The sequence below is a fragment of the Taudactylus pleione genome, unplaced genomic scaffold (assembly GCF_031769625.1).
Source record: "Taudactylus pleione unplaced genomic scaffold, aTauple2 ptg000050l, whole genome shotgun sequence".
In the NCBI taxonomy this organism is placed as follows: Eukaryota; Metazoa; Chordata; class Amphibia; order Anura; family Myobatrachidae; genus Taudactylus; species Taudactylus pleione.
In genome coordinates, this window is record NW_028284452.1 from 445,625 (window position 1) to 458,089 (window position 12,465).

The 12,465-nt window shown below is 42.1% G+C and overlaps 1 protein-coding gene across 1 annotated transcript in view; it reads right to left on the minus strand.

The window, feature by feature from the left end:
• The window catches only part of LOC148535565 (vomeronasal type-2 receptor 26-like), a 63,451-nt gene extending 60,044 nt beyond the window's left edge, over positions 1-3,407 (minus strand). Inside the window, exons 1-3 of the mRNA XM_088460556.1 lie at positions 3,340-3,407; positions 2,293-2,584; positions 231-1,052 (exon numbers count right to left, since the gene is read on the minus strand). Of these exons, the coding sequence (XP_088316682.1) occupies positions 231-1,052; positions 2,293-2,584; positions 3,340-3,407 (1,182 nt within the window). The remainder of the gene's footprint in view (positions 1-230; positions 1,053-2,292; positions 2,585-3,339) is intronic.
• Between the last annotated feature and the right edge of the window lie 9,058 nt (positions 3,408-12,465).

Genomic DNA, 12,465 nt, shown 5'->3' on the forward strand with positions numbered 1-12,465 from the left:
GATATAGGTAATTTGCAGTGTTACACAACATTTACACCTCTACAGATACAGGTGTCACTGCCCTAAAAGTTATTCAGATTTTGTCATTTTTTTACATATGGAGAAAGATTGGCAAATTGTACAGAATATTGGAGGCAGCCGGACCTACTTCCTTGGCATAACTGTGATCGCATTGGCATGTGGAATTTTCTGAAAATTCCTGTCATTGTAATAATACATTATGTAATTACCTGATGCCTATAGCCAGAGGATGGAGGGATTTTATTCAGAAACTGTCCACCAAACGACATGTGCATATTGTGCAAAGCCTGCGCCATGGAGTATACAGCTTTATATACTTGATCAGTTAGTCCTTTGTTGTGAAAACTAACAAACTCTGTTATACGTTCCTCCCCAGAACAGTTGTGAAGTGATCTATTATATAAGTCACTATATAATGCATTCCTTTTTCCATCTCTTGACAAACAATTCAACCATATTAAACATATGTGTTCTAGTAATTTGTCCTCCGGGTGATTTATGGTCTGGAAACTGTCATAGAAACTCCTCATATCCGGCATTGGGAGAGATGAAGGTTCAAGGGCCAAACTCCCATTAAAGGCATCCCTGTGATGTTCCATCAGAAATGTGATTGAGGAAAATGCCGGACCAAACACTAGAGTCTTATCATTGAAAACACCTCTCAAATCTGCTAGAAAATCAGCAAAATGTGAGGAATATGTCCCACAGAGTATTATAACCTGGGCAGATGACTTTCTAATCATATCAGCTCGATTCTTATTCATTTCATATAAGACATCTAATTTAGAATACTGTATTTTTATTGTGTAGGCAACACAGATACTCTTGGAAGTCAGATATTTTGTCAGAAGCTGAATTTCTTCATTACCACTGTCGTCATCAGAAGCTAGAACTCCAACCCATGTCCAGCCAAAGAACTTGACCAGAGCGGATAGCACAGAATAACTGACCTGGTCACCTTGTACTGTGCGGTAAAATGTTGGGTAGAGGTTGCGGTCACTGAGAAGGTAACTGGTTCCTCCATAGCTGATCTACACAAATATACAACAATTGATAGAACAGTTTTAAAGATTGTCTAAAATGATGAATTAGAGAAAGAACATTAATATCTGTCCTTTAGTACCTGAATTTGTCATAGTCTTAAAAGCATTTTGAAAATGCAAAGTAACACATTCAACAAGAGTGACATCAGCGGCTTTACATCAGTATTACACTTTACATGGGTGGCTGATGACCCCCTGACCCACTGCACATTATACCAAGGTAACATCTTGTCCGCAATATACTGACCATAGAAATGTGTGTGGATTATTATTATTATTATTATTATTATTATTAATGTTAAAACTAATCAGACCTATGTCAAAAGTAACTTGTGTACCGTCAACAATTGTGTGCATTGAAGACCTGTGTACGACATACTGTACTAATGTCATTAAATACTTTCTGCTCCCAAATATGGAGCAAACCACAAAGTAATTTATCTTACTACTGAGCATTTTACCACAATGTAGAACATCGGCCCCACTTAAACTTTTGGATTTTTGTCAGGGTTGGTGCATATGTCCTGTGTGCCCTGTGTACTCTAGTCCCTGCCTTTCTACCTGCTTCTTTCCTTGTGTTGAATGGAGTGGGATGGTATTTTCTATACTGAAACAACACAGTGCTGCCTTCCCAGACCTTTAACAAAATGGAGGCACAGCAGCCAAATTATTCACAAGGATTGTTGCCCTTTTAAGTTAGCAGGCAGTACTATGGGTTTATGAATGGGCTGTATTTGTTTTACCATGTCCTTATTGAGCTTCCCTTATTTCAGACACCTCTGTTCCACCTCTCTGGTCATGATGGTCAATACTTGCAGAATGGATTTGACTTTACATTAGCGCATTCTGAGTATGCACAGTGCAAAAACACATAATAAACTTCAGTACAACTGGCAAATGACTGACTTTTATCAGTCTACAAGGGTTTTAGACTTCCCCTACAATGTGACCCACTTTGTGACCACCTAGGCTCACCTAATAGCCATCCCATTGTACTGTACATCAGCAAGAAACATTTACACTTTCATATATGTTGAAAAATGACTTTGTGTTGCTAAATAACTACAGCTGTTTGTGAACACTGAAAAATTAATACTTTGGTAAATATCCCTCTCTTTACACCTAGCTTAGTGAGTTATAATTTACTTTCATTTAACTAAAGGATAAACCATCCCATGAATATTAATTTTTACTATTACAAATGTTTTTGAGGATCTATGTAACATACCTGTGTGTATCCGTATACTGCTAATATTTGTGCCATGGACACTGTATTTATGGAACTTTGATCTCCAATAAATCCAGATAACTTTCTATGTCCCATACAGGAATAGTTTGGAATTGTTTTCCCAGATCCTGATAAAATCTGGAGGACACTTTTTACAGCTTTCTTTGGTTGGGCACATGAATCATACACGTGATATCCCAGAGTAACATTGGGTAATATTGTCTGATCTTTGTTAATTTCCTCAATGATGAAAATGAAAGTTAGAAGATATTTGTAATAAAGAGGAACAGGCCTATGGAAACAAAATAATAAAAAATGTGTATGTGATTTAGGAAATCTTGATTAATATTACACTATTAATGACACTGAATGATGAAAGATAATAAACCCATATGATGCACATGGTATTCAATCGGGAAACCGGCTGACGTAAGCCCGACAGCCAGCTTCCCGATTGCTTTATCCCGGTGAGGGTTAAATGACAGACGTCTAAATCTAGAGGCCTGTCATTTTTCCGATGCCAGGAGACCGGTGCCTGGCATCCTGATCAAAGGGATGTTGGGTGCCGCGAGCAGACAGACGCGGAGGGAGGGTTAGGTTTAGGGCACCCATGGGGGACTTAGGGTTAGGCAACCCCCCCGGGAGGGTTAGGGTTAGGCCAGGGGAAGGGGGGTTAGGCACTCCCCCGGGGGACTTAGGTTTATGCAGTGGGGAAGTTAGGTTTAGGCACTTAGAGGCGGGATTAGGGTTAGGCACAGGGGGGAGGTTAGGGTTAGCCACCCCTAAGGAGGGTTTGGGTTAGGGGTTTAGGTTAGTTTGTACTTACCTAGGGACGAACAGGATTTCCAGCGCTGTCGGGCTGCTGCTGCCGGGATCTCTGCATCTGTCAGACTGACGCTGCCGGGAATTGAACTGCAGGCCATGCGTTAGCTGGTATTTCATACCGATTCTGACGCACATTACAGAAACTTCAGAAGTCCAAGGAGAATGTTTAAATATTGGGCATCTTCAAATATTAACTCATTCGCCTTGTTACCTGATGCTCACAATAGGGTGGAGAACCAAGAATAGGAGTACGAAAGCCTGTAGGACGTGTATTCTGAAGACTTGTGCATGATGATCAGGATGGTTGCTGAGCATATTTTCTAATAAAAAGAGACTAAACTGCATGGACATAAAATTATGAAATGCATGTGTGATTAAGGAAATCCTGATTCCTATTCCATAATTAGCAATACTTTGAATGATGAAACACAATACAATCATGTGACATTTATTACAAAATTCCAGGGTTCCACTTTAAATATGTTCACTTTATATATGTAATGAAAATAATTATTTTGGGCATCCTCAAATATGGAAATCATTCTCACTGTCACCTGGGGGTATATTTACTAAAAATCGATTTTGGATTCTGTTTGATTTGCAATTCGATTTTGATTTGATTTCTATTCGATTATGACATTGGAGATTTACTAAAGCCAAAATCAAATGTCAAATCGAACATAAAACCAAACTTCACTCAAAATCGAATATAGGCAAAACACTGATGTTTTCCCATAGACGAATATAGGATGACTTAATTTACTAACATTAGATTTGCGAATTGAATGTAAATCAAACTCAAATTCGAACTTCAAATCCCCAAATGAATAGAATATGAGAGATTGTCGAGTTAAGCTTCTAAACACCATTCTATTGGCTGGAAATTGATTATGATGCCTTTAAAAGGTCCCAAAAGCATGAGGGAAAGACTGGGTGTAGGAATAATGGCTGCTCAAGGCTATGCTATGCTGTGTACCTACCTACTGTATGCAAATCACCACCTGACTGAGAGAACCCAGAAGCATCAATCAGAGCAACATCAGCATCTTCATGAGGTAGCCAACAACCTACACAGGCCTAGGTTCTTTCACTGTCAGATAAACCTCAATGCTTTGTCTGCTAATGAGGTCATACAGCTGTGTCACCTCTCACATTCCAACATCAGGATGCTGTATGACCTCATCAAGACTCAACTTGAGCCAGATACTGCACGGTCACATGCCATATCAGGCCTGCACAAGCTGGTTCTTTTCAGTCAGTTTCAGGTAGAGTGCTAAGTAATTCCAAGGCTACTTTTAGCAGGCACCTGACCCAAGTCATATGGGCACTAATCCCCCTCTGCAACACCTGCATCTGCTTTCCCAGCCAGAAGTCACACAGACATGAGCTTAAAGTATCTTTCTAGGCATGCATAATTTCGAGGAGCTATAGATTGCACACACATTGGGTTGAGACCACCCAGGAATACTGCACATGTCTACACTAACAGACACCATACATATTCCATGAATGTGCAGATGGTCTGTAATGCAAAATTCAAAATCATGAGTGTTGTGATTGGTTATCCTAGTTCGTGTCATGATTCCTACATCCTGAGCAACGCATCCCTCTCTGCAAAATTTGAGGCTGGCCAAATGCCAGAGGGATGGTTGTTGGGTAAGTTACCTGCATGTGTTAACTGAGCAGCTAATACTACATGTTACATTATTGTTCTAATTTTTGTCATTTTCCCTAACAGGTGATTTAGGCTCTGGCTGTTACTCATGGCTTCTGACTCCATAGTCAGATATGCAAACTCCTGCTGAGCATACAGTAAATATAACGAGGTACATAAAGCCACCATATAGCCAACCGATCCATGATAGAACACACCTTTAGGCTATTGAAAACAAGTTTCAAGTGTGATGAATTGGGAGACATATTATTATATAATCTGGCAAAAGCGTCCAATATTGTACTTTGCTGCTGTCTATTGCCTAATCTAAATCAACCACTCCCCCAAGATTATGCAATAGACAGTGAGCAGTCAGATGTTTTGTTACCAATAACTGACTATGTGAGCACAGAAAGTGGAAGACAGGTTAGGGCTACACTTATTGCCAACTATTTCAGCTGTATTTGTTTTTGTATATCAAATAATTTTGTATATTAAATTCAGATTTTTCGCCCTCAGTCTCCTCCTGATTAAACACAGCAAGTGCAGGAGCACTCTCCTCCACCTCCCATTGCTGCCTTCCCCTACTCCTATTAGCTGGTATCAGGGGCATATCTACCCATTGGCCAGGAAAGCACTCGCCAGGGGTGCCGACCAAAAGGGGGGCACCATCCGGCAGTGCCACCAGCAGCCAAGGGGTGGACTAGTCCCCCGGCCCCACAAGTGTAGGGCAGACTGCAGTGAGAGTGGTCTCCCCTACACAATTTACAAACAGACAGCAGCCAGTGGAGGCTGTGTGTTTGTAATAGCAGCCAGCCAATGAGAGTCAGACAGTCTCTCATTTGCTGCTGCGTCATCCGAGGAGGGAGCCGGCTGGAGCTCACTAATGAGCTCCGTCTTCTGGCTCCCCCTGCAGCATGTGATGGGAGAGAAATCATGACATCTATCCCATGCAGGAGAAGAGCGGGCCGGGACTCAGAGTAGTCAGCAGCGGTCGCGTCAGAAGCGGGGATCAGGTAAGTTGTATTTTTTTCTTTGTGTGTGTGTAAGCCTGGCACTGCAAGGGGGGGCAATGAAATAGTTGGTGGCCGCTACTGAAGGCACTTTATGGGGAGTGCCTGTGACTGGGGCACTGAACAGGGGTGGCTACTACTGGGGGCAATTTAGGGGGGTAGCCACTACTGGGGGCACTGTATAGGGGTGGCCACTACTGGGGCACTGTATAGAGAGAACTACTACTGGGAGCACTGTATAGGGGGGACTACTACTGGGGACACTGTATAAGGGTCTACTACTGAGGTCAATGCAGCATAGGGGGGACTACTACTGGGGGAACTGTTTAGGGGGACTACTACTGGGGTCTACTACTGGGGACACTGTATAGGGGGGACTACTAATGTGGTAACTATACAGGGGTGACTACTGCTGGGGCAATGCTGCTTAGGGGGAACAACTACGGGGGCACTGTATAGGGGGGACTACTAGTGGGGGCAATGCAGCATAGGGGGGATTACTACTGGGGGCACTGCATAGGGCGGGGGTAGGGGGCATCAGTCCATTACATTGCCAGGGGTGCTTGCATCCCTAGATACACCCCTGGCTGCTATACTCACAAATGCTGAAAAATTTGGATACAGCGCTCTCTGCACCATGCACACACCTTACAACTCCCTTTCACTTTCACTTTTCACAAGTGTTTCCAATTTTTTCCCCTGTTAATTAGTGTGCATATGATACATTTGGCTCAATAGGTTGTAATAAGGAAGTTGAGTTCGATTTTGCATCCAATTTTAATGGGGATTTGAGGTTTGATTTTAGAAGGGATTTCATACACTGAACAAAAAATCGCTTCTTAAGATCAACCAAAATCGAATTTGAATTGAAAATCAAATGCAAAGTAGAATATTAGTAAATTAGGTATTTGTTAAGGGATATTGCTTATTGATTTAAACTCAATTTGAGTCGATTTTATTGATTCATAAAATTGAACACCAAATCGTACTTCTGTAAATTTACCCCCTGATGCTCATAAAAGTGATGATTTAGAGATGATTCTATTTTGCAAATAGATCTTGTGATTTTCAAATTGAGAATGCTCCATAGCTCGGCATATGCTGTATTGAGTTACAATTGGTGATTCAGACTACTCATCTCAGTTGGTTGAGTGCTGAATGTTTTATGTGCTTGTCATGGGCATGTAGATGGAATTTGCTGAAGAGGGTAGTCTGTGCCTGTAAGTCTAGACAGGTGTGTTTTGCATGAATATATTACATAAATGTGGTCAGTACAGTAACAGAAAAATAATAAATAAATATAATAACACATGAATATGTACTAAGCCAATAATAGTATGATAGAAGTCAGAAAGTGCAAAGATATAGTCTTAACCAACACTTAAAAAGGGCTGAGGTATGCTATAAGTAGAGACATAGATGACCCCCAGGTACCTGCTTTCTGCCTACTGGGTCAAGGCAACTGCACTTTGCCAGATCCCACAACTGCTATATGTGCTGGTAGTCAGGGCACATGCAGCAAAACTGCCTTAGAACTCATGCCCCTCCTGCAATCATGACCCTAGCCTAGGTGTGGCAGCTCGACTGGCAGGATGAGGGTGAAGCAGAAGACCTCTTAACTGAATGTTAACTGCAATGGAGTCTCTGTGGTAGACTTGGAGGTGGGCCAAGGAGGGCCCACAACTAGTAACATGCAGGGCAACATGCAGCCCATGTTGGTTGAGGGCCATGAGGTAACTGTACTCAAAGACTTTGTCACCTCACTAATTCTTGTGGAGACAGACTTAATTTCCTTAGCCATCTCCTGCACCACCAAAATCTAGTAACTAACTGCACAGGATGGGTGCAGGACAAATTCATTCCAGTGGCCTGGGTCCAGATGGACTGGAAGGCAGGACACAGAAATGTGGAATTTGGAGTGCACAGTGGCCACCCACCAAAGTTATCATAGGCAATGGTTTCACCCAAGGGCTAGTGACCCACTTTGTGCAACCAGTCACCCAGAGCCAGACCCAGAAACAGGCCCAAGACATAGATAGCAAATGCAGCGTCCAATTACCCAGAACCCCAAGCCAAATAGCAATTCTCCCTGGCACATAGTCTTGGAACAAGGCCCTGTACTGAGAGAGTAAGTGAACCAAATGGTTCTAACCTGATGACTATACCTGATTTGGGGTAGAGGGACCGTGAAGAGTTTAGATAGGCCCAGGCCACTGACCTCTCTTTAGCAGAATTGCGCAGAGTGGGAGAGAAGGGGAGCCTGGGTAAAGGTGGGAAATGGATAGTCTGGGATAAGGGACTCCTGTATAGAATTGTCAAAATGCAACCTGACCATGGCCCTGGAACATCCACCAAAGAGCTGATAGTACCAGCAGCCTATTAACTCTAGCTATTAGCTCTAGAGTAAAACATTCTCACAATGGACCATCTTGGTAACTGTAAGACAAAGAGCTGACTATTGAAGAACTTCTGGCCAGGAATGTCTCATGAGGTAAACAGACAAATCACTAATGCCTAACTAATTCAAATGCTGTAGTTCACTGGACCTTCTGCTGAGGTTCTAAATTATAAACCACTTACCCCAATAAGAACTGCGCAATTGAAGCAGAATGCTGATGGTTCACTGTAAAATACAGTTTATTTACTGGATAAATAATAACATCTAAATTTAGATTATATACCGGTATGCAGTCAGGAAGCTGATGGTTGAAATGCTGACCGCCGACTTCCTGACTGTGCAATCCTGAAAGGGGACTAATGATAGGCATCGAAATCCTGATGCTTATCATTATCCCTATGCTATGAGCCCCAGCACCCGGTATACCAAATAAAGGTAATGCGGCCAGCATGGACAGCCACTGGGGGGTTAGGTTAGGGGCTCCTGGGAGGGACTTATGGTCAGGCACCCCCCTGGAGGGTTAGGGTTAGGTCAGGCTATGGGAAGGGGGGTTAAGGCTAGGCACCCCCGGGGGGAGGTTAGGGTATACTTTTAGGAAGCTGGCAGATGGAATTTCGACCGCCGGCTTCCAGACAATTTAATCCAGATGAGGGATGAATGACAGGTATCTAAATCTAGACGCCTGTCATTTTACCGATGCTGGGAGACCGGCACCCAGCATCCGGATCGAGCTGATACTGGGCACTGCAGTGGACTGCTGCGGGGGTGGAGGGTCAGGTTTAGGGCTCCCGAGGGGGACTTAGGATTAGGCACCCCCTGGGAGGTTAGGGTTAGGATAGGGGGAGGGAGGGTTATGGTTAGGCACCCCCGGGGGGAGGTTAGGGTTAGGCACCCCCCGGAGGACTTTAGGTTTAGGTGGCGGGGAAGGGGGGCTTAGGTTTAAGCACTTAGATGGGGGATTAGGGTTAGACACCAGGGGGAGGTTAGGATTAAGCACCCTAAAGGAGGGTCATGGTTAGGGGGAAAAATAGGTTAGTTTATACTTACCTAGGGATGATCAGGATTTCCTTCTCTGTCGGCCAGCCACTGTCAGGATTTGAACCACCGGCCAGGGGTCCAGCGGTAATTCATACCGATTCCAGGGTTAGGCACCCCCCTGGGAGGGTTAGGTTTAGCTGCGGGGATGGGGGGGTTAGGTTTAGGCACTTACAGGGGGGTTAGGGTTAGGCACTAGGGAGGAGGTTAGGGTTAGGTACCCCTAAGGAAGGGTTAGGGGGGGAGAGTGTTAGGTATAGTTACTTTACTTACCTTATGGAATCTTCACTGCTGCCACTATTCCGGTGTCTGTTTTTGAACTGCCGGACATAGATCTGGCATCATTCATACCAATCCCAATATAACAATGTTTAAAAGGCAAAACCTAAAAAGAATCAGTGAATCAGTATATCGGGCTCAAAAAATATCAATATAGAGTCTCTGATTAAATATACAATAATCAGAGGTTACACATCAAAATCCTTTCAATGAAAATTCCCCTATTTGTAAAAACCCCTCTTTGGAAAAACCTGTTATTAATCACACAGAATATTGAAACAGTACACAAAATATGGTATTGCTGCTTTCAAGTGACATACTGTAGAACAGAAGTCTGTATTTTCAAAGACAAATAGTGTATAGCTTAAATATAGGGAATTTTCTGTGGTCCAAAATTAAATCACCAGGAAACCAAAGCTTTCGTCAGGAGTCTTATATTAAGCCTTGTTATTGATAGCTCTATTGCTACTGTATTAATTACAGTCCAGATCCTTTAGATAGGCAGGGATAATTAAGTTGCGGCTGTAGCGATAAATAGAAAGGCAAGTGCCGTGTACCCACTGTCTCTTTGTGTGGAGCATATTGCAGCTGTTGCCAACACACTGTCAATCCGAGTGTCCTTGGATTCCGCACGAACGGCTCAACCCGCAGGTGGCTAAAGTCTTTCCAGACTAAACAAGACTGGGCGCTTGTTACCAATGTAGCGGGATAGGCTGCACTAATTTCGAGTGCAGCAAGACTGTGTTCCCGAAGACTGCTGGACTTTATTCACTGGTACACTGGTATCGGGAGAGGTCGAGTGCCCAAGCACCCAGTCTTGTTGGAAGATGCACATTTTTAATTATTTCTTTAACCATTGTTATCTATAATAGTGAAAACAATTTTGTTATTTCAAAATTTTGTTTATCCATGACAATAGTGAGTTGTTATATGATGCAAGTAATATAACTAATACATAATTTAATTATTTTTTATCAATTTTTTGTTGGTTCATCCAATATTTGCCAATTGCAGCTGATGTTTGGGTGAGAGGGTGTTTGACTACTTAAATTTTACATCCTGACACTGCCTCTAACAGTCTTGTATTGCTAGGCTACAATTTATGGAGAGTTAGGGACTGGTTTTACATAGTGGAAGTGTCACAATGAAGCTTTGATCTATAAAGCACTCTTCTCAGTGATTTTAATCCTTTTCCCTTTTGGATTAAGTTAGAAAATCGCTAACTGAATCTGATTGGTTAGAATTTGCACTAGTTACAGTGGCGTCACCTTGGTAGTATAAATACACCCACAAACTGCCAGGAACACATGCATTAGGGGCATTAGTGTTTGTTGGAGTATGCACAGTGGTTGAAGAGGAACATTTAGAGATGAAATTATATTTGATTGTTGTTTAGTTGGTAGTGTGAGTTGTCTTTTGTTTTTCTGTAGTCCTGTAAGCTTTTAAAGTCTAATTATTTTGTCCTGTGCTTTTTGTTTTTGTCTTGTCAATTTTTGTGAGTGTATGTGTGTCTGTGTTCAGTGTTTGTGTTGTTATGGAGCAGGAGAGTGGTAGCAGGAGGGCAGGGCCAATGGAGTCAGATATGGAGGAGGTTTGAGTACCGCAGGCTTTTCTGGAGTCTGACTTGGGGGTATATTTACAAAGGTTCAATATTTTTTTTTTCATTTGGTTTTGGTTCAATTTTTTATGAAGCAATTTACTAAAGGCAAAATCTAATGTCAAATCATACAGAAAAAAATAATTTCAAATGAAATTGAATTTCTGAAAACATCGATATTTTCCCATAGAGGACAATAGGAGCCCTTCATTTGCTACCATTCAAATTGCAAATCAAAAGAAAAATGAACTCAAAATTGAACTGCAATTCCCCAAATGAACTTCATGCTTTTGTTTACAGCATGAGAAGTTCATTTTGGCACAGATACATGCATACATCAGTGAGATGCATGCAAGTATCTTACTATAACAAGCTTGCAAAGTGCTGGTGTTTTAAAAAACAATGACATGGGATCCCTCCTCTGATTTTTACATCCAATTGGCAGGTACTGCCATGGGGTCGAATTTGGCACCAGAATATGCCAATCTCTATATGCATAATTACGAACATCAATGTATTTTGAACCAATTTGGCAGTAAGATCATCTGTTATAAATGTTTCATCGACAATGTATTTTTAATTTGGAAGGGCACAGATTGTGAATAACGTAAAACAGTTGATTCTCTCAATGCATTGGACAGCCCAAAATGTTTTACGGCAAATGTTGAAAAGGAGTCCATAAATTTTGAACGTGACAATTTCCCATTGGGGAGATGGACTAAGCTCATCACTGTTCTGGAAAGAAACTGATGGAATACTTTACTGCATTCAAGAAGCCATCATCCAAGTACCCTGTAGGAAAATCTTCCCATCTCACAGTTCCTAAGGGTCTTAAGGAACAATACTGATTTGGATGCCACCTAGAAACAAGTGATAGATATGGGGAATTGCTTTCTGGTACGAGGGTACTCATGGAAGACTATTGAGAGATTTCTGATCAAAGCCAAAGAAAGGTTTTTACAAATTATCATGAAGAAGCCTCTAGACACTGAAAGGATGATTTTTACTACAACTTACGACCCTACTGCACATCACATGCAGAGGTCCTTAAAGGAGCATTGGCCAATTAGCTCATCCGATCCAAGTCTTTGAAGGGTAAGTGTCTGCCAATGTGTGCTTTTCAGAGAGGACCTAATCTGAAGCAATAATTAATGCAACCAACCAGTTGACCAAAGCCACATCATACAAGCTGGTTACCATCACATAAGAATGGTTGCTTTCGGTGTATGGACTGCACAAAATGCAGGTCCATGCTAACAGGTCCCTCCTTTACACATCCCCATAGTGGGAAGAAATTTGGTAACCACAAACTTCATTGCTTGTTGGAATTTGTAGTCTATGGGCAGTATTCAATTTGGCAGTAAAAAACCCA